Below are 19,086 nucleotides of genomic sequence, written 5' to 3'. Positions count from 1 at the left end.
GAGAACTCTCTATTTAGCTCCATAGCCCATTTTTGGATTGGCTTGTTTGATTCCTTATTATTTAACTTTTTGAGTTCTTTGTATATCCTAGATATTAATCCTCTATCAGATATGTAGCTGGCGAAGATTTTTTCCCATTCTGTAGGTTGCCTCTTTGCTTTTTTCACTGTGTCCTTTGCGGTGCAAAATCTTTGTAATTTCATTAGGTCCCAGTGGTTAATCTGTGGTTTTATTGCCTGAGCAATTGGGGTTGTATTCAGAAAGTCTTTGCCAAGACCAATATGTTGAAGGGTTTCCCCTACTTTTTCCTCTAGCAGTTTCAGAGTTTCCAGTCTGATGTTAAGGTCTTTAATCCATTTGGACTTAATTCTTGTGCATGGCGAGAGAGAAGAATCTATTTTCATCCTTCTGCAGATATTTATCCAGTTTTCAAAACACCATTTGCTGAAGAGGCTGTCTCTTCTCCAATGAGTATTTTTGGCATTTTTATCGAATATCAGGTGGCTATAGCTACTTGGGCTTACATCTGGGTCCTCTATTCTGTTCCACTGATCTACATGTCTGTTTTTGTGCCAGTACCAGGCTGTTTTTGTTACTATGGCTCTGTAGTATAGGTTAAAATCAGGTATGGTGATACCACCAGCCTCTTTTTTGTTGCTCAGTATTATTTTAGATATTCGAGGTTTTTTGTGATTCCAAATGAATTTTTGGATTGTTTTTTCTATTTCCATGACGAATGCCTTTGGAATTTTGATAGGGATTGCATTAAATGTGTAGATTGCTTTAGGTAAGATTGCCATTTTCACAATATTGATTCTTCCGATCCAGGAACAAGGGATGTTTCTCCACTTTCTAGTGTCTTCTGCAATTTCTCGCTTGAGTGTTTTAAAGTTCTCATTGTATAGATTCTTTACTTCCTTGGTTAGGTTTATTCCAAGGTACTTTATTTTTTTTTTTTTTTTGATGCAATTGTGAATGGGAGTGATTCTCTGATTTCATCCTCTGTGTGTTTGTTGTTAGCATATATGAAGGCTACTGATATCTGTGTATTTATTTATACAATAAAATTTTAAGGGCCGGTATGGTGGTGCACACTTTTAATCCCTGCACTTGGGCGGCAGAGGTAGGAGGATTACTGTGAGTTCGAGGCCACCCTGAGACTACATACTGAATTCCAGTGAAACTCTACCTTGAAAAAACCAAAAAATACTGAAAAGGTGCAAGTTTCATTTTTCTTTACCACTGGGTAGAACTCCATTGTGTAAATGTGCCACATCTTCATTATCCACTCATCATTTGAGGGACATCTAGGCTGGTTCCATCTTCTAGCTATTGTGATTAGAGTGGCAATAAACATGGTTGAGCAAGCATCTCTAAGGTAGTAAGATGAGTCCTTAGGATGTTTACCCAGGAGTGGTATAGCTGGATCATATGGTAAATCTATTTTTAGCTATCTCAGGAACCTCCACACTGATTTCCATAATGGCTGGACCAAATTGCATTCCCATCAACACAGTAGAAGGGCTCCTCTTTTCTGCATCCTCACCAGTTTTTATGGTCATTTGTTTTCAGGATGGTAGCCAATCTTACAGGGGTGAAATGGAAGTATGTCTCAAGGTAGTTTTAATCTGCATTTCCCTGATGATCAGGGATATAGAATCTTTTTTAGGTGTTTATATACCAGCTGTATTTCTTCTTTTGAGAACTCTCTATTTAGTTCCATAGCCCATTTTTTAATTGTGTTGTTTGATTTCTTATGATTTAATTTTTTTGAGTTCTTTATATCGCCTAGATATTAATCCTCTACCAGATGTACAGCTTGCAAAGATTTTGTAGCATTCTGTAGGTTGCCTCTTTGCTCTATTCACAGTGTCTTTTGTCGTACAAAAGCTTTGTAATTTCATGAGGTCCCAGCAGTTAATGTGTGGTTTTATTGCCTGAGCATTTGGGATTATATTCAGAAAGTCTTTGCCAAGACCAATATGTTGAAGGGTTTCCCCTACTTTTTCCTCTAGCAGTTTCAGAGTTTCGGGTCTGATATTAGGGTCTTTGACCCATTTGGACTTAATTCTTGTACGTGAAGAGAAATAAGTATCTATTTTCATCCTTCTACAGATATGTATACAGTTTTCCCAGCACCATTTGCTAAAGAGGCTATCTTTTCTCCAATGAGTATTTTTTTGGCATTTTCATTGAATATCAGGTGGCTATAGCTACCCAGACTTACATCTGGGTCCTCTATTCTATTTCATTGACCTACATATCTGTTTTTGTACCAGTGCCATGCTGTTTTTGTTACTAATGCTCTGTAGTTTAGGCTGAAATCAGTTATGATGATACCACCAGCCTTATTTTTGTTACTCAAAATTGTTTTAGATTTTGGGGGCTTTTTGTGCTTCTAAATGAAGTTTTGGATTGTTTTTTCTAATTCCATGAAGAATGTTATTGGCTTCGCCCAGACACAAAATGGCCTGGATATCCATGACCTCACAGTGCCTGATGCTACCTACACAAGACCATCATAATAGGAGGAAAAAATCATGACATCAAAATAAAAGAGAGACTGATTGAGAGGGGAAGGAGATATGACTGAGAATGGAGTTTCAAAGGGTAAGGTGTGTGAGGGAGGGCATTACCATAGGATATTGTTTACAATCATGGGAGTTATTAATAAAAATAAAGACAGAAAAATGAATGCTATTGGAATTTATTAGGTATTGTATTAAATGTGTAGATTGCTTTTGGTAAGATTGCCATTTTCACAATATTGATTCTTCTGATCCAAGGAGTTTGGTAGGATTCCTTCTTTTTCTATTTTATGGAAAAGTTTAAGAAGCATTGGTTTAGTTCTTCCATTAAGAGCTGGCTAATATGGGTCCTGGGGAATCGAGCCTCTGACCAGGGTCCTTAGGCTTCAAAGGCAAGTAGTGCTTAACTGCTAAGCCATCTCTCCAGCCCTCTGCCCTAATTTTTATTATTTCTCCCTGTCTACTGATTTTTAGTTTGTCTTGTTCTTCTTTTTCCAAGGCTTTAAATGTGAAGCATGAAGTTGTCTACTTGCAACCTTTATAATTTCTTTTTTTTTTAAGATTTTTCAATTTTTATTTATTTATTTATTAGAGATAGAGAGGGGGAGAGAGAGAGAGAAAGAGTGACAATAGGTTCAGTAGGGCCTCTAGTCACTGCAAATGATCTCCAGACACCTCTGCCACCATGTGCATCTGGCTTACATGGGTCTTGGAGAAACGTACTGGGGTCCGTAGGCTTCATGGGCATGCACCTTAATCACTAAGCCATTTCTCCAGCCCTCTAATTTCTTTTTTTTCTTTTTAATTTTTATTAGCATTTTCCATGATTATAAAAAAAATCCCATGTTAACTCCCTCCCTCCCCCCCACTTCCTAATTTCTTAATATAACACTTAAAGCTATAAATTTCCCTCTTAGGACTGCCTTCATTGTGTCCCAATGGTTTTGGTATGTTGTGTTCTTTTTATCAATTGAACCTATGAATTTTTTGATTTCCTTCTTGATTTCTTCATTGACTCATTCATCATTTAGTAGTGTATTGTTTAGTTTCCATGATTTTATATATGCTCTATAGCTTTTCTTACTATTTATAGTTTGATCCCACTGTGATCAGATAGAGTACAAGAAATTATTTCAATTTTCTGCATTTGTTAAGATTTGTTTTGAGTCCTAATGTATGGACTGTTTTAGAGAATGTTCCATGTCTCATTTGTTCCTATTAGCTTGTCTTTCTCTTTGTTGGACTATATTAGATCTGTCACCTGGTCTTCTAGTTTAAATATTCTGCCCTCTCCTTCATCCATTCTATTGGTTAGATTTTCTACAAAGATTTTTATTTCATTGACTATGTTCTTCATTGCCAATAATTCTGACTGGTTTTTCTTTATTATTTCCATTTCCTTATTTATGTCTTGTATTGACCTCCTCATTTCATTAAATTGGTTTCCTAGGCCAGGCGTGGTGGCACACACCCTTAATCCCCTCTTTGCTGCAGGGTGGGCTCAGGTAGGATGGCTGGGTCTGTGGGTTACTGCTCTGATTGCCTGTGCCAGATGCTGCATAGGTGAGCTCTCTTCTTCAGGTCTCTGGTGCTTGCTGGCACTTATGCTGGCAGTGGGGGAGGGGAGGTTGTGGATGGTGGCTGATGTTCTCCTGCTGGTCCTCACAATCGTCTTCCTCAGGAGCTGCTCCTCTGTTCTTCCCTGCCATCCTCCCTTCATATTTCTTTCTTTCCTTTTTGTTTTTTCATTTTTTCAAGGTAGGATCTCACTCTGGTCCAGGCTGACCTGGAATTCACTATGTAGTCTCAGGGTGGCCTCAAACTCATGGCAATCCTCCTACCTCTGCCTCCCAAATGCTGGGACTAAAGGCTTGTGCCACCACGCCCGGCTCCCTTCATGTTTCTTGAGTTTGCTAGGAGCTCTGGTGTGAGTGGAACGTCTCCTCACCTGGCTTTTCCTGCAGCTCAGGTCAAGCCTTATTATGGCTGTGGCCATGCAGCCCTGGTTCTGCTGCTGCTGGAGCCGCTTCTGCCTGCTTCTGTGGGCTCTAGCCGCTCTGGATCTCTCCTATTTCTCTGCTGCAGTTGATAATTTCTTATACACCTCATATTTTAATAGAAGAGTGTATTTTGACTTTTTTTTTTTTTTTTTGGCCTTTTCTCCCCTAGGCTGCTTTGGCGTGGTTCCTATGCTATCATCTTCATAAGTCTATTTTTAGCTGTCTCAGGAACCTCCACACAGATTTCCTGAATGGATGGATCAGATTACATTCCCAACAACAGTGTAGAAAGGTTCCTCTTTTGCTGCATCCTTGCCAGCATTTACTGCCATTTGTTTTCATGATGGTAGCCATTTTGACGGGGGTGAAGTGAAATCTCAATGTAGTTTTAATATGCATTTCCCTGATGACTAGGGAATGTAGAACTTTTTTTTTTAGATGTTTATATACCATCTGTATTCTTTTTTTCTTTTTTTCTGAAGTAGGGTTGCACCCGAGCTCAGGATGACCTGGAATTCATGATGTAGTCTGAGAGTAGCACTGATCTCACAGCGATCCTCCTACCTCTGCCTCCTGAGTGCTGGGATTAAACTGTTCACCACCATGCCTGGCAACCATCTCTGTTTCTTTTCTCTGTTTTCTCTCTATTTAGTTCCATACTCCATTTTTTAAAATTTTTTTTTTTTTTTTTTTTGGTTGCAGGAAAATGGATGGATCTGGAAAGGCTTATACTTAGTGAGGTAGCCTAGGCCCAGAAAGCTAAATGTCCCATGTTCTCTCTCATATGTGGATCCTAGCTACAAATTATTAACTTCTGTATGAGTAGGAAGAAAACCCAGTAGCTGAGGTCAGTAAGCTAGAAAGGAGATATAAAGGGATTAGAAAGGGAGGGAGGGGGTACTTAAGAAAATGGTATTGGCTGACTTCACAGGAGGGAATATATCCCTGATACTTAGAACCTACAACAGGGGTAGTCATGAGTCCTAGGAGTATAACATCTGCTGGTTTCTGGCTAAAAGTATATACTATGCTCACCAAACTGACTGGCAAGCACTTCTTTTAATGTTCATACCCATATATTAATGCTACTCTCACTTTTTGTTTGTTTGTTTTTTGAGGTAGGGTCTCACTCTAGCTCAGGCTGATCTGGAATTCACTATGTAGTCTCGGAGTGGCCTTGAACTCAAGATGATCCTCCTACCTCTGCCTCTGAGTGCTGAGATTATAGGCATGTGCTACTATGCCTGGCTCCTACTCTCACTTTTCGTCAGAGAAACTTCTCTTTGCAGATGGCAGTGACCTCTGGGATGACTCAGAAAGCACCATAGTGTTAAGAAGTGACAGAGGAGTGCTCAGCACTGAAACATCTCTATCACACCTTCCAAGGCTCAAGGTCCTTTGCAGAAGAGTGGTGGAGAGAATATAAGAGCCAAAGGAATGATAGGATTCATTACAACGCACTCCTCCAGACATAAAATAGCCTGGACATCCATGACCTAACAGTGCCTGACACTACCTACACAAGACCATCATAATAGGAAGAAAAGATCATGACATCAAAATTAAAGAGAGACTGATTGAGAAGGGAAGGGGATATGATGGAGAGTGGAGTTTCAGAGGGGAAAGTGGGGGGAAGGGTGGGAACTATCATGGGACATTGTTTATAATTATAGAAATTGTCAATAAAAATATTTTAGAAAAAGAAAAAAGGGGGAAGTGGGGGGAGGAAGAGAATTACCATGGTTTATTTTCTACAGTTATGGAAGTTGTCAATAATTTTTTTAAACTGGATGTGGTGGCACATGACTTTAATCCCAGTACTCAGGAGGCAGAGGTAGGAGGCTCGCCTGTGAATTCAAGACCACCCTGAGACTACATGAATTCCAAGTCAGCCTTTGCTAGAGTGAGAGCCTACCATCAAAAAAAAAAAAAAAAAAAAAAATTAAAGTTTTAAATAAATAAAAAGGAAAAAGGATGACAACAAAAATTATGAAATTCAATGTTAGGGTAGAAAACTCAGGCCAGAAGGGAGGAAGGATACAGAGCATATCTCCATCACAGAAAAATCTTGGAGAAAATACCCATACACATATGGAAGGCAAAATGTGAGAGCCCAGGCCAAAAGATTCAGAGGAAACACACACATGCAGGTATGGAGCAAAACATAAGAGTGCTAGTCTTGCCCTTTCACACAGAAGGAAGCTAAGAGATTGGGTCATGAAGAGCTCAAGTCTTAAGGAAAGATCACACAGATAGCAGAATAAGAAAACACCAAAACAGACTGGGAGACTCAGATGCCAGGAAAACGAGTAGTCAAGAGAGCTAAGAAAGTTATTACACAGGTGGCAGACCCAGGGTTTAGAGGAAAATCATTCATATACCAAAGCATCTCAGCCTGGCATGTTGGCACATGCCTTTAATCCCAGCACTAGGAGGAGATCAAGGCCACTCTGATAGTACATAGTGAATTCCAGGTCAACTTGGGCTAAAGCAAGACCCTACTGCGGGGTGTGGGATGGGGGAGCATCTGGAAACACAGAGTACATGTGAGGCCGGTTGTGGGGCGCCTGCCTTTGATACCAGCATTCAGGAGGCAGAGGTAGAAGAATCACTGTGATTTCCAGGCCAACCTGAGACTACATAGTGAATCCTAGGTCAGCCTGGCTTATACTGATACCCTACTTCAAAAAGCAAAACAGAACCAGGCGTGGTGGCACATGCCTTTAATCCCAGCACTTGGAAGGCAGAGGTAGGAGGATTGCCATGAGTTAGAGGCCACCCTGAGACTACATAGTTAATTCCAGGTCAGCCTAACCAGAGTAAGACCCTACCTCAAAAAACAAAACAGCAAAACAGGGCTGGAGAAGATGGCTTAGTTGTTAAGTCACTTGCCTATAAAGCCAAAGGACACTGGTTTGATTCCCCAGGACCCATGTAAGCCAGATGCACAAGGTGGAGCATGTATCTGGAGTTCATTTGTAGTGGTTGGAGGCCCTGCCGCACCCATTCTCTCTCTCTCTCTCTCTCTCTCTCTGTCTACCACTTTCTCTCTATCTCAAATGAATAAATAAAATATATTAAAGAAGCAAAAAAAAAAAATGATGAAGTACATGGAAGAAACAAACACAAAATACCCAGGCAATGGCGGAAAGAATGTAAGAGCCAATGGAAGAGTAGGACTCCTTACCATGTGCTCCTTCAGACACAAAATGGCTGGATATCTATGATCTCACTGACACTACCTACACAAGGCCTTCATATTAGCACATAAAAATTCATGATATCAAAATAAAGACAGACTGATTGAGAGGGGGAGGGGATGTGACGGAGAATGGAATTTCAAAGGGGAAAGTGGGGGAAAGGAGGGCATTACCATGGGATAGTGTTTACAATCATGGAAGTTGTTAATAAAAAATAATAAATAGGGCTGGGGAGATGGCTTAGTGGTTAAGCGCCTGCCTGTGAAGCCTAAGGACCTTGGTTTAAGGCTTGATTCCCCAGGACTCACGTAAGCCAGATGCACAAAGGGGTGCATACATCTGGAGTTCTTTTGCAGTGGCTGGAGGCCCTGGTGCACCCATTCTCTCTCTATCTATGTGCCGCTCTCTCTCTCTCTCTTGCTCTGAAATAAATAAATAAATATAAACAAAAAATTTAAAAAAATTAATAAATTAAAAACAAAGAAAATGTCTAGGCAAATAATAATAGCCCCTCCTTTCCCACCACCAAGTTGGAGTAGGGAGGAAAACTTAGGCACTGTTGTTCAGGTGACAGACCACAAATCATGACGATCCAGTAGAGATCATACACATGGTAGACCCCTGTTATTAGGATGGACCTTGTCACCATACACAGAGAGACTTGCTTGCTTCTTGTACTCAGGGCACTGACAGAAGAGGCTAGCCCACCAAAGAGTGCTAGATTAGGGAGGCAGCGGGGGTCGGGGCTCTGTTACTGAGGAATTGTTTGTAACCATCATGATGAGACTGGATCAGATGCCAAATTCTGTGTTTGCCAGGGCAAGGGCAGGCAAGATGGCATCTCCTTGTACTCCCTCTGGCCCTCTCTTCCTAATAACTGCCTATAAAATACTCTTACTCTCTCTGTCTCTTTCTCTCTCTCTCTCTCTCTCTCTCTTTTTTTTTTTTTTTTGGTATTTCAAGGTAGAGTCTCACTTTGTCCCAGGCTGACCTAGAATCCACTCTGTAGTCTCAGGGTAGCCTTGAACTCATGGCGATCCTCCTATTCTGCCTCCTGAGTGCTGGGATTAAAGGCGTGAACCACCACACCTGCCTGTTTCTCTTTTAATATCATTGCTAAAGTATGAGAATATTTTGCTGTTATTTTCAGCTTTTTAAAAAAATCTCTACACCTGTCTCAAACAAAAATTACAGAAAAAAATATTAAGCTGGGCGGTGGTGGCCTTTAATACCAGTGCTTGAGAGGCAAAAGTAGAGGGAATCACCATAAGTTCGAGGCCACCCTGAGACTACAGAGTGATTTCCAGGTCAGCCTGGCCTAGAGTGAAACCTTACCTGGAAAAACAAAACAACAACAACAACAACAACAACAAAAAAAAAACCCAAAAAGCAAAAAAAGAAACAAAAATTGAAGGCCAGGGATATAGCATACAGGAAGTTCTGGGTTCAATACCATACACACACACACACACACACACACACACACACACACACGTTGATTTTGCATCTGTATGAACACAAATCATTCAACAAATATTTGTTGATCACATAGTTATGTTCCAGGCCCCGTTTTAGGAGCTAGTATAGATTAGTAAAGGAGCTTGGGGTGGAGAGGAAGACTGTGGAGCTAAGCAATAAACTCATAGTTTGCTTGTTAGTAGGAAGTGATGTAGTAAAACAAGAATTGGGTGAGAGGTACAAGATTTGAAAAATTTTATTATTTTGGTTTTTCAAGGTAGGGTCTCACTCTAGCCCAGGCTGACTTGGAACTCAACATGTAGTCTCAGGGTGACCCTGAACTCATGGAGATCCTGCTACCTCTGTCTCCCACATACTGGGATTAAAGATGTGCACCACCACACTCAGCCTCTTGAAAATTATTATTATTTGGCTTTACAAGTTAGGGTCTCACTTTAGCTCATGCTGACCTGAAATTCACTATGTAGTCTCAGTGTGGCCTTGAACTCATGGCAATCCTTCTACTTCTGCCTCCCAAGTGCTGGTATTAAAGGCGTGGGCACCACACCCTGCTCTGGCCTTACTTTTTATTTTATTTTATTTATTTGAGAGCGACAGACACAGAAAGAAAGACAGATAGAAGGAGAGAGAGAGAATGGGCGCGCCAGGGCTTCCAGCCTCTGCAAACGAACTCCAGACGCGTGTGCCCCCTTGTGCATCTGGCTAATGTGGGACCTGGGGAACCGAGCCTCAAACCAGGGTCCTTAGGCTTCACAGGCAAGCACTTAACCGCTAAGCCATCTCTCCAGCCCTGGCCTGACTTTTTTAAACCAGCAGGGAGAAAAAGAATGGGTGGACCAGGGCCTCTAGCTACTGCAAATTAACTCCAGATGCATGTACCTCCTTGCACATCTGGATTTCTGTGGGTACTGGGGAATCAACCTGGGCTATCAGGCTTTGCAAGCAAGTGTCTATAACTGCTGAGCCTTCTATTCAGCCCCAAAATGCAACATGTTCCATTGAGTCTCTGTTTTGAGACAGGGACAGCCCAAGCTGTCCAACAACTATGGTCCTTCCATTTCTGCTTCCAAAGTGTCCTGAGCACATGCCCATACTAAACACCATGTTTTCAGGTGGAACATTTGATTTATATGCTGACTGGCATAAAATAATCCAAACACTAGAAGGGACATGTTAAAAAAATCGTCATTGAAGCTAGGAAGGAGATATAAAGGGAATCGAAAGGGAGGGAGGGACTTAAGGGGATGGTATTATATATATGTAAGTAGAAGAACAGATTAATGGGGGGTGAAAAGGCCTAAGTGAGGTCAGGGGAAGAGACTGAGTAAAGGAAAGATGGAGGGAGGGCGGAATGTGGTGGTTTGATTCAGGTGTCCCATATATAAAATTAAGTGTTCTGAAAGCTAGGTTCCCAGCTGATGGAGATTTGGGAATTAATGCCTCCTGGAGGGAGTGTATTGTTGGGGGCTAGTTTATGGGTGTTATAGCCAGTTTCCCCATGCCAGTGTTTGGCACACTCTCCTGTTGCTATTATCCACCTTGTGTTGTCCAGGGGCTGATGTCCACCCTCTGCACATGCCATCTTTTCTCCTGCCATCGTGGAGCTTCCTCTAGAGCCTGTAAGCCAAGATAAATATCTTTTTCCCAGAAGCTGCTCTTGGTTGGGTGATTTCTACCAGCAATGCAAACCTGACTGCAACACATGGGTACTGGGGAATCCAGCTCATCATTGAGCTTTGCAGCCAAGCATCTTAACTGCTAAACCATCTCTCAAGCAGCAGCACTCCCCCCCCCCGCCCCATTTTTTTTTTTCAGAGGTAGGGTCTCAACCTAGCTCAGGCTGATCTGTAATTTACCATGTAGTCGCAGGGTGGCCTTAAACTCACAGCTACCCTCCTACCTCTGCCTCCCTAGTGCTGGGATTAAAGGCATACACCACCACGCCCAGGTTCCAAATTTATCCCTTTTTAAAGATTATTTTATGGGTGTGTGTGCAGATATAGAGTGGGGATGCCAGGGCCTCCAGGCACTGCAAACTCCAGACACATGCTCCATCTTGTGCATGTGGCTTACGTGGGTACTGGGGAATAGAACTTGGGTCCTCAGGCTTTGCAGGAAAGCGCCTTAACCCCTAGGCCGATATGCATCTCCAGCCCCCTTCTTTTCTTTTGCTTCACTCTAACCTAGGCTGGCTGCGCGCTCACGGCGATTCTCTGACCTCGGCATGCCGAGAAGAGGCTGGCAGTGCAGGCGGCAGTGTTGACAGGTGCGCGTGCGCGTCACCCAGCCCCTGGACCCCGGCCTCCGCCACCGCCCAGAGGCTGCGCGCGGCTCTGCGGGGCGGGCAGCGGAGCCCGGCCTCCCAAGAGCGGGCGGAGCGCCGGGAAGAGGGCCCGGAAGTCGCCTCCCCGCCCTGCGCCGGGCCGCGTCGGTGTCGGCGGCCGTCAGCGCCCTCGCTCGGGCCTCGGGCTCGGTGGCCCTGGGGAAGGGCTCCGTCCGTGCCGCGGTGCGCGGGCCCTGGAGAGCCGGGCGCCGTCCCCATCTCCCAGACCTAGGGCAGGGCGGCGGCCCAGCGCTCCGCACCCTCCCGGAGCGTGCGGGAATAAGCCGGAAATGGCCGACGAGGCGTTGTTTTTGCTTCTCCACAACGAGATGGTGTCAGGAGTGTACAAGTCCGCGGAGCAGGGCGAGGTGGTAAGCGCCGCGCGGGGACACGCCTTGTCTCCAAAGGCGGGTGGGAGAGGGAGAGAGGGAATGGGCGCGCCAGGGCCTCCAGACGTGTGCGCCCGGCTAACGTGGCTCGTGGGCAATCGAACCTGGCTCCTTTGCTTTGCGGGCAAACGCCTTAACCGCAAATCATCCCTCCATCCCACAGGGCCTTCTTTTAACCCCCTTCCCAGCACAACCCGCGGCTTCCGCTGTGGATCCAGCCCGGCTACTTGCGGGCAACCCAAACCCTCCAGCCCGAATGTGGAGTGTCTCCTTAGGTTGTTATCTTTCATTTGTATTTGAGTTGTAGCTGTGTCTGCACCTACTCCTTTATCTGCAGGTCAGATTTTCTTTCGATATTGTCCCAGCTATGATTTGCAGCAAAGCAAACTGTAGGGTTGATCCCCGCTGGAGAATCCTCTCCCATCTCTGACTCAGTAGCACTCCAGCTGAGACAGAAGCCTAACGAGATCTGAAGTCAAAGCAAAAGGGAGTTGGGTTGGAGAAATGGCTTCGTGGTTAAGACGCTCGCCTAAAGCCAAAGGACACAAGTTCGATTCCCCAGGACCCATGTAAGCCAGCTGCACAAGGTGTCGCATGTGTCTGGAGTTCGTTTGCAGTGGCTGGAGGCCCTGGCAGGTCTATTCTCTGTCATCTAACTGTCTCATTTCTCTCTCTCTCTCTGCTTAAAAAAAAAAATTAAAAAGCAAAAGGGAGTTAACAGGCTTTAACAATTAGGAGACTTTAAATTGATTTAGAAATCATTTACTTATTGCCCATGTCAAAGGTGGTTTTAGGAGCTGAGGATGTTATCAGTGAGTGACACAGTGGCCCCATCTTCGTACAACTTACTTACATGTGAGGATGTGCCAAACTCTCTTGCTGCGGCAAACAAATGCCCATCCGGCTTTATATGGGTGCTGCGGAATTGAACCTCGGCTGGCAAGCTTTGCAAACAAGCACCTTTAAACCACTGAACTATCTCTATTTTCCCCGCCCCTCCTGGAGGTTACTTCTAGTATGTGGGAGTTCTCATTTACTCCTTGATTCTTTAAGAATTAAGTGTGCTTTGTAGATCTGTTAATGCTCGATAAGTAAAATTAAAGCCTTAACCTCACAGACTGGGGAATAGGATTTTTTGTTGTTGTTTGTCGAGATTGGTTCTCACTCCAGTTCAGGCTAACGTGAAATTCACTCTGTATTCTTAGAGTGGCCTTGAACTCACGCTGATCCCCCTACCTGTGTCTCCCGAGTGCTGGTATGAAAGGCGTGTGCCACCATTCCCGGCTGAGGAATAGAATTTTAATGAATAAGTATTGGGTATAGACTCAGTGTTTTAACGGATTCTAGAAATTAAATATTCCAAAGTCCTATTCAAGTCAGTTCTTTCTTTTGTTTTTCTTTTTCTTTTTTTTTTTTTGGTTTATCATTTATTTATTTATTTGAGAGTGACAGAGAGAGAGAGAGGGAGGGGTGGGCAGGCAGGCAGGTAGAGAGCAAAAGAGAGAATGGGTGCGCCAGGGCTTCCAGCCACTGCAAATGAACTCCAGACACGTGCTCCCTGATGCTAACTTGGGTCCTGGGGAATCGAGCCTCGAACCGGGGTCCTTAGGCTTCACAGGCAGGCGCTTAACTGCTAAGCCATCTCTCCAGCCCTTGTTTTTCTTTTTATTTATTTAATTAATTTTTTAAAAGTATATCTTTATAAGCAATGAGCTTAAGATAACAGAAATGAGACAATTAATTAAGTGAAACCTTGACTGAGACTGATTGTACATATCTTAAGAATAAAATAAAACGTGGTATTTAATTAAATTTTTAAAATTAACTTCCATGATTGTAAACAATATCCCATGGTAATGTCCTACCTCCCCCCACTTTCCCCTTTGAAACTCCATTCTCTGTCATGTCCCCTCCCCCTCTTAGTCTTTTATTTTGATGTCATGGTCTTTTCTTCCTATTATGAGGGTCTTGTGTAAGTAGTGTCAGGCACTATGAGGTCATGGATATCCAGGCCATTTTGTGTCTGGAGGATCGTTTTTTGTTTTTCAAGGTAGGGCCTCCCTCTAGTTCAGGCTGACCTAGAATTTACTATACACTATTTAGTTTCAGGGTGGCCTGGAACTCTGGGCAATCCTCCTGCCTCTGCCTCCCGAGTGCTGGGATTAAAAGTGTGCACCACCACGCCTGGCTTCTTTTCCTTTTTAAAAAAAATTTTTTTTGTTGTTGTTGTTGTTCATTTTTATTTATTGAGAGTGACAGAGAGAGAGAGAGAGAGGGAGAGAGAATGGGCACGCCTGGGCTTCTAGCCACTGCAAACGAACTCCAGATGCATGCGCCCCCTTGTGCATCTGGCTAACGTGGGTCCTGGGGAATCAAGCCTCGAACGGGGGTCCTTAGGCTTCACAGGCAAGCGCTTAACCGTTAAGCCATCTCTCCAGCCCTCTTTTCCTTTTTTTAAAAAAATAAGTATTTATTTGAGAGGGAGAGAAAGAGACAAAGAATAGGCTCACCAGGGCCACTGCAAACGAACTCCAGACTCATGGGCCACCTTGTGCACCTGGCTCACGTTGGTACTGGGGAATTAAACTTGGGATCTTAGGCTTCACAGGCAAGTGCCTTTACCATTAAGCCCTATCTCCAGCCCAGAAGCTCATTCTTTAAGGCTGTTGATGAGAGGTGAAGGGTGGGGTAGGAAAGTGCCCTAACATTAAAAGCATAGATGTATGAAAGTGATGAATTTAAACATGGCAATTGAATAGGTGAAAGGAATTCTGAGCTGAAGTTAGAACCTTGTATGTTTAAAGAATTTTGATCTCTTTTTTTGGTTTTTGAGGTAGGGTCTCACTCTAGCACATGCTGACCTGGAATTCACTAGTCTCAGAGTGGCTTCAAACTCACAGCGATCCTCCTACCACTGCTTCCCAAGTGCTGGGATTAAAGGCATGCACCACCATGCCTGGCTCTCCTTGATCTTCCTTTTTAAAGTGTTTTTTTTTTTTTTTTTTTTTTTTTAATTGGGGAGAGAGAGAGAATGGGCATATCACAGCCTCCAGCCACTGCAAACAAACTCCAGACGCATGTACCACCCTGTCCATCTGGTTTATATGGGTCTTGGGGAATTGAACATAGGTCCTTTTGGCTTTGCAGGCAAGCAAGTTAACTGCTAAGCCATCTCTCCAGCCCAAATTTTGATCTTCTCAGTGAGTACTCAAGGGAGCTGTGTGTGCATTTGTATGTTATGAAGATACTTGGGGTTTGGGCTAGAGAGGGAAGATCATCATCATCATCATCGCAGTGGGAAGATGTCATTGTAGTAGTCAGGGCAGTAGATGATAAAGATCTGAACTAAGATAGGGATAGAGGAGAGGTAGGAACTTGAAGCCTTGGTTAAGTATGGGAGTGAGAGTTGAAATTATCTCCAGGTTACAAGTTTAAGCATCTAGTTTGGATGGTGTTAATCTGGAAAGGTAATGAATTATTTAGGAGCAGGTTTAATTTTGACATATCTAAGAAGAGGTGCTGCCAATTTGTAAATTATAAGAAGGATGGACATGACGCATTTGAAGATATTGGGAAGACATATCAGGAAGAGTATTGGAATGAAACAAGTTTTTTTTTCCAATTTATTTATTTTGCACTTGTATGTGTGTAGGCATGCCAGGATTTCTTGCCATTGCAAATGCCTGTCCATTTTTTCCCCAAGCTGATCTATAATTCACTATAGTCTCAGGTGGCCTGAAACAACTCAAACTAGCAGTGATTCTCCTACCTCAGCCTTGAATCCCAAGTACTAGGATTAAAGTCAAAATTATTTCACCTTAATTTTTTAGCAAAAGAAACAGGTAGAAATCCATAGTTCAGAAATACCCTTTAAGAAAAATGCGGAGCTGGAAATATGTGTCCTACTTTTTTATTTTTTTGAAGTAGGGTCTTGCTTTAGCTTAGGCTGACCTGGAATTCACTGTGTAGTCTCAGTGGCTTCAAACTGACTGGATCCTCCTACCTCAGCCTCACAAGTGCTGGGATTAAAGGAGAGCACCACCATGCCTGGCAGTTTTTTTTTTTTTTTTTTTTTTTTTTATTGACAACTTCTGTACTTACATACAATAAGCCATGATATTTCCCTTCATAACTCCTCTCTCCATCATATCCCCTCCCTCTCTCCGTTAGTCTTTTATTTTGATGTCATCATCTTTTTCTCCTAGTGTGAGGGTCTTGTGAAGGTATTGCTAGGCATCGTTAGGTCATGGATATCAAGGCCAATTTCTTCCTTTTTTTTTTTTTTTTTTTTCATATTTTTCAAGGTAGGGTCTCACTCTAGTCCAGGCTGACCTGGAATCACTCTTTAGTCTCAGGGTGGCTTCAAACTCACGGTAATCCTCCTACCTCTGCCTCCGCTAGTGCTGGGATTAAAGGCATGCACTACCATGCCTGGCTTTTTTTTAACCTGTTTTTTTTTTTTTTGAAAATGCATGACAAAGTTTTTACTTTTAAATGATTACCAGTATACCAAGTAACATGTAACAAGTTCTTGAGTCCTATTATCTAGCAGTTTGAGTAAGATAGACTAGTAGCAGCCCAAACAAGTATATTACTATTTGCTGCATTAACCTTTAGCTGGAATAGATTACTTTAAGGCTGGCTGCTGCTTCATACAAGTTACAATTGACTATTTACTACTTTTTCATAGATAAAGCCCCTGACCTTTAAGAAAGTGTGAGGGAAAATTTAATCCCTTTCTTTCTTCAAAGAATTGATTTTTTTTTCCTACTAGACTAAGAAAGAAAGAGTCAACAGTGATACATGTTGCCTAAGCAAAAACACACAGGGAAACAGATAACATATACTCATTAAATTTCTAAGACACACAAGAGGAATTCTTTGGATAAGTACTAAGTCTGTACAAAGGGTGGAGGGATGTACTACAGTGGAGAACAATAATGTATGCCTTTCATAAGGACTCTAGCTTTGCAAGGCTCCATGAGGGCGTCTTCAGTGGTAGCCCGTGGAATAGGCGCTTTCCTCTTCTCTTATCCATTTATGCGGTAATTTTCATGGATTTCTGGCCGGATGTCGCACACAAAGGCCAAGAGGTTATCCAGGACTTCATTCCTGTTCCGCTGGAAGTAGGTCTGGAGGATGGTCACCTTCTCCTGGGTCTCCTTCTCCACCTCAGTGCTGCAGCTGCCATGGGACCCCAGTGCCGCAGCTTCCTTGGCCTTGAACTCTTTTTCCCTCTGTAGTCGGTACTGTTTAATCTCAGCCTGGGCTGCTGCTTTGGACTGCTTCAGCCTTCGATTCTTTGCTTGCGAGCCTCAGACACCTTGGCCACCTGCTTCTCGGCCTGCAGCAGCTGCTGGATGCCCTGCAACTGACTCGCCATGGCAATGGGGACTCCCAGGCCCCAGCCAACTGCCTGTTTTTACCTGTTTTTTGAGGAAGAGTTTCATTCTAGCTCAGGCTGACCTGGAATTCACTATGTAGTCTCAGGCTGGCCTTGAACTCTCAGTGATCCTCCTACCTCTGCCTCCTGAGTGCTGGGATTAAAAGTGTGTGCCACCATGCCCAATTAGCTCCTACATTCATTCTGTCACCTCTTCCACAATGGATCCTGAACCTTGAAGGGTGTGATGGAGATGTTTCAGTGCTGGGTACTCCTCCATCACTTCTCAGCACGATGTTGCCTTTTGGGTCATCCCAGTGGTCGTCACCATCTGCAAATAGAAGCGTCTCTAACCAAAAGTGAGAGTAGCATTAATATATGAACATTAAATGTAGTGCTTTCAGGGAAGTTTGGTGAGAATAATATATGCATGTAACAGACAAGAGCTTTATACCTCTAAGTCTCATAACCTCCCCTGCCATAGGCTTTTGATTAGGTTTTCAGTTCCAGACATGTATTCCCACCCATAAGCAGGCCTCCAATCCAATTAGAGAGCAATGGGTTTCCCCCAGAGCAGACATGCCACTATTGTACCTGCTTGGTCTTCCAGTATCCACTGTTTCCATTGCTGATGACTTCTGTCCCCCATAGGGCTGCATGCAATGTAGCTTTTTCCAACTTAGTGGGCTGGTCTACAGGGAGAAGGTTTTCAGCTCAGCACCAGCTTGATTTTTCAGTGACCTTGCTGCTCACACATGTGAAGTCTTCAGCAATAGTGTCTTACCATCTGTTACTTGTGGGAAACCAAGGGCCTTGGCAATCGCCTGTGATGTTTTGGAGGCAACATTGGCCTCCCTGGCCAACATCTCTGACACTGAGAATTTTCTGGTAGTAGTCCATGGCTTCTGAATATGCCATTATCCAAAGAAGTAGGCTTTCACATACCTTATTCAGAATATCTTGAATTTTGATTGACCCTTCTCTGGCCCCACTTAGGCCATTCCACTCCCTATAGTCTGTTCTTCTACTTACATATACACAATACCATCCCTTAAAAACCTTTGCTCTTCTTCCCTTATAGTCTTTTTCTAGCTTACTGGCCTGTGCTACCAATTTTTGGTTCCAGCTCACACACAATTCTAAACATTTTGATCTACATGAGGGAGAACATGCAACATTTGGCTTTCTGGGCCTGGGTTACCTGACTTAGTATAATCTTTTCCAGAGCCTTCTATTTCTCTGCAAATTTCATAGTTCCATTTTTCTTTACCGCTGAATAGAACACCATTATGTAATCAGCAGGCTTTGCATGCAAGCGCCTTTAACTTCTGAGATATCTCCTTAGCCCATAGGTTCTTCTTTATTATGTTAGGATTTTTGAGTACTAATATCCTGGTATTCTAATAATATTCAAAACTTATTTTTTTAAATAGGAAAATGGTCGATGCATTACTAAGCTGGAAAACATGGGATTTCGAGTGGGACAAGGATTGATAGAAAGGTGAGCAGTATGGATTTGAAAATTTTCTTCCAGGTAGGTTATGAACACAGATTACTAATTTCAAAAAGTTCCATAATACTTGAACCATTTTTTTTCCTCCAAGGTAGGGTCTCATTCTAGCTCAGGCTGACCTGGAATTTACTGTGTAGTCTCAGGGTGGCCTTGAACTCATGGCACTCCTCCTACGTTTGCTTCCCGTTTGCTTTGCAAATGCTGGGATTAAAGGCATGAGCCACCACGCCCAGCTGAACAATGTTTTTAATTTCCATGTTCTAGTTCTTTC

At 43.1% G+C, this 19,086-nt stretch overlaps 1 protein-coding gene and 1 pseudogene across 2 annotated transcripts in view; one reads left to right on the top strand and one right to left on the bottom strand.

Annotated features, from left to right (window-relative positions):
• Positions 1-11,689: 11,689 nt before the first annotated feature.
• Positions 11,690-19,086, top strand: part of Trappc6b (trafficking protein particle complex subunit 6B) — a 29,271-nt gene continuing 21,874 nt past the window's right edge. Inside the window, exons 1-2 of one of the 2 annotated variants that reach the window (XM_045154455.1) lie at positions 11,690-11,901; positions 18,736-18,803. In XM_045154455.1, coding sequence (XP_045010390.1) covers positions 11,821-11,901; positions 18,736-18,803 — 149 coding nt within the window. In that variant the 5' untranslated portion in view covers positions 11,690-11,820. The remainder of the gene's footprint in view (positions 11,902-18,735; positions 18,804-19,086) is intronic. The other variant, XM_045154454.1, reaches the window with a different exon arrangement.
• LOC101601576 lies at positions 16,851-17,302 on the bottom strand (annotated as a pseudogene).

The sequence above is a fragment of the Jaculus jaculus genome, chromosome 7 (assembly GCF_020740685.1).
Source record: "Jaculus jaculus isolate mJacJac1 chromosome 7, mJacJac1.mat.Y.cur, whole genome shotgun sequence".
Taxonomy (NCBI): Eukaryota; Metazoa; Chordata; class Mammalia; order Rodentia; family Dipodidae; genus Jaculus; species Jaculus jaculus.
This window is presented reverse-complemented; position numbering and strand designations above follow the sequence as displayed.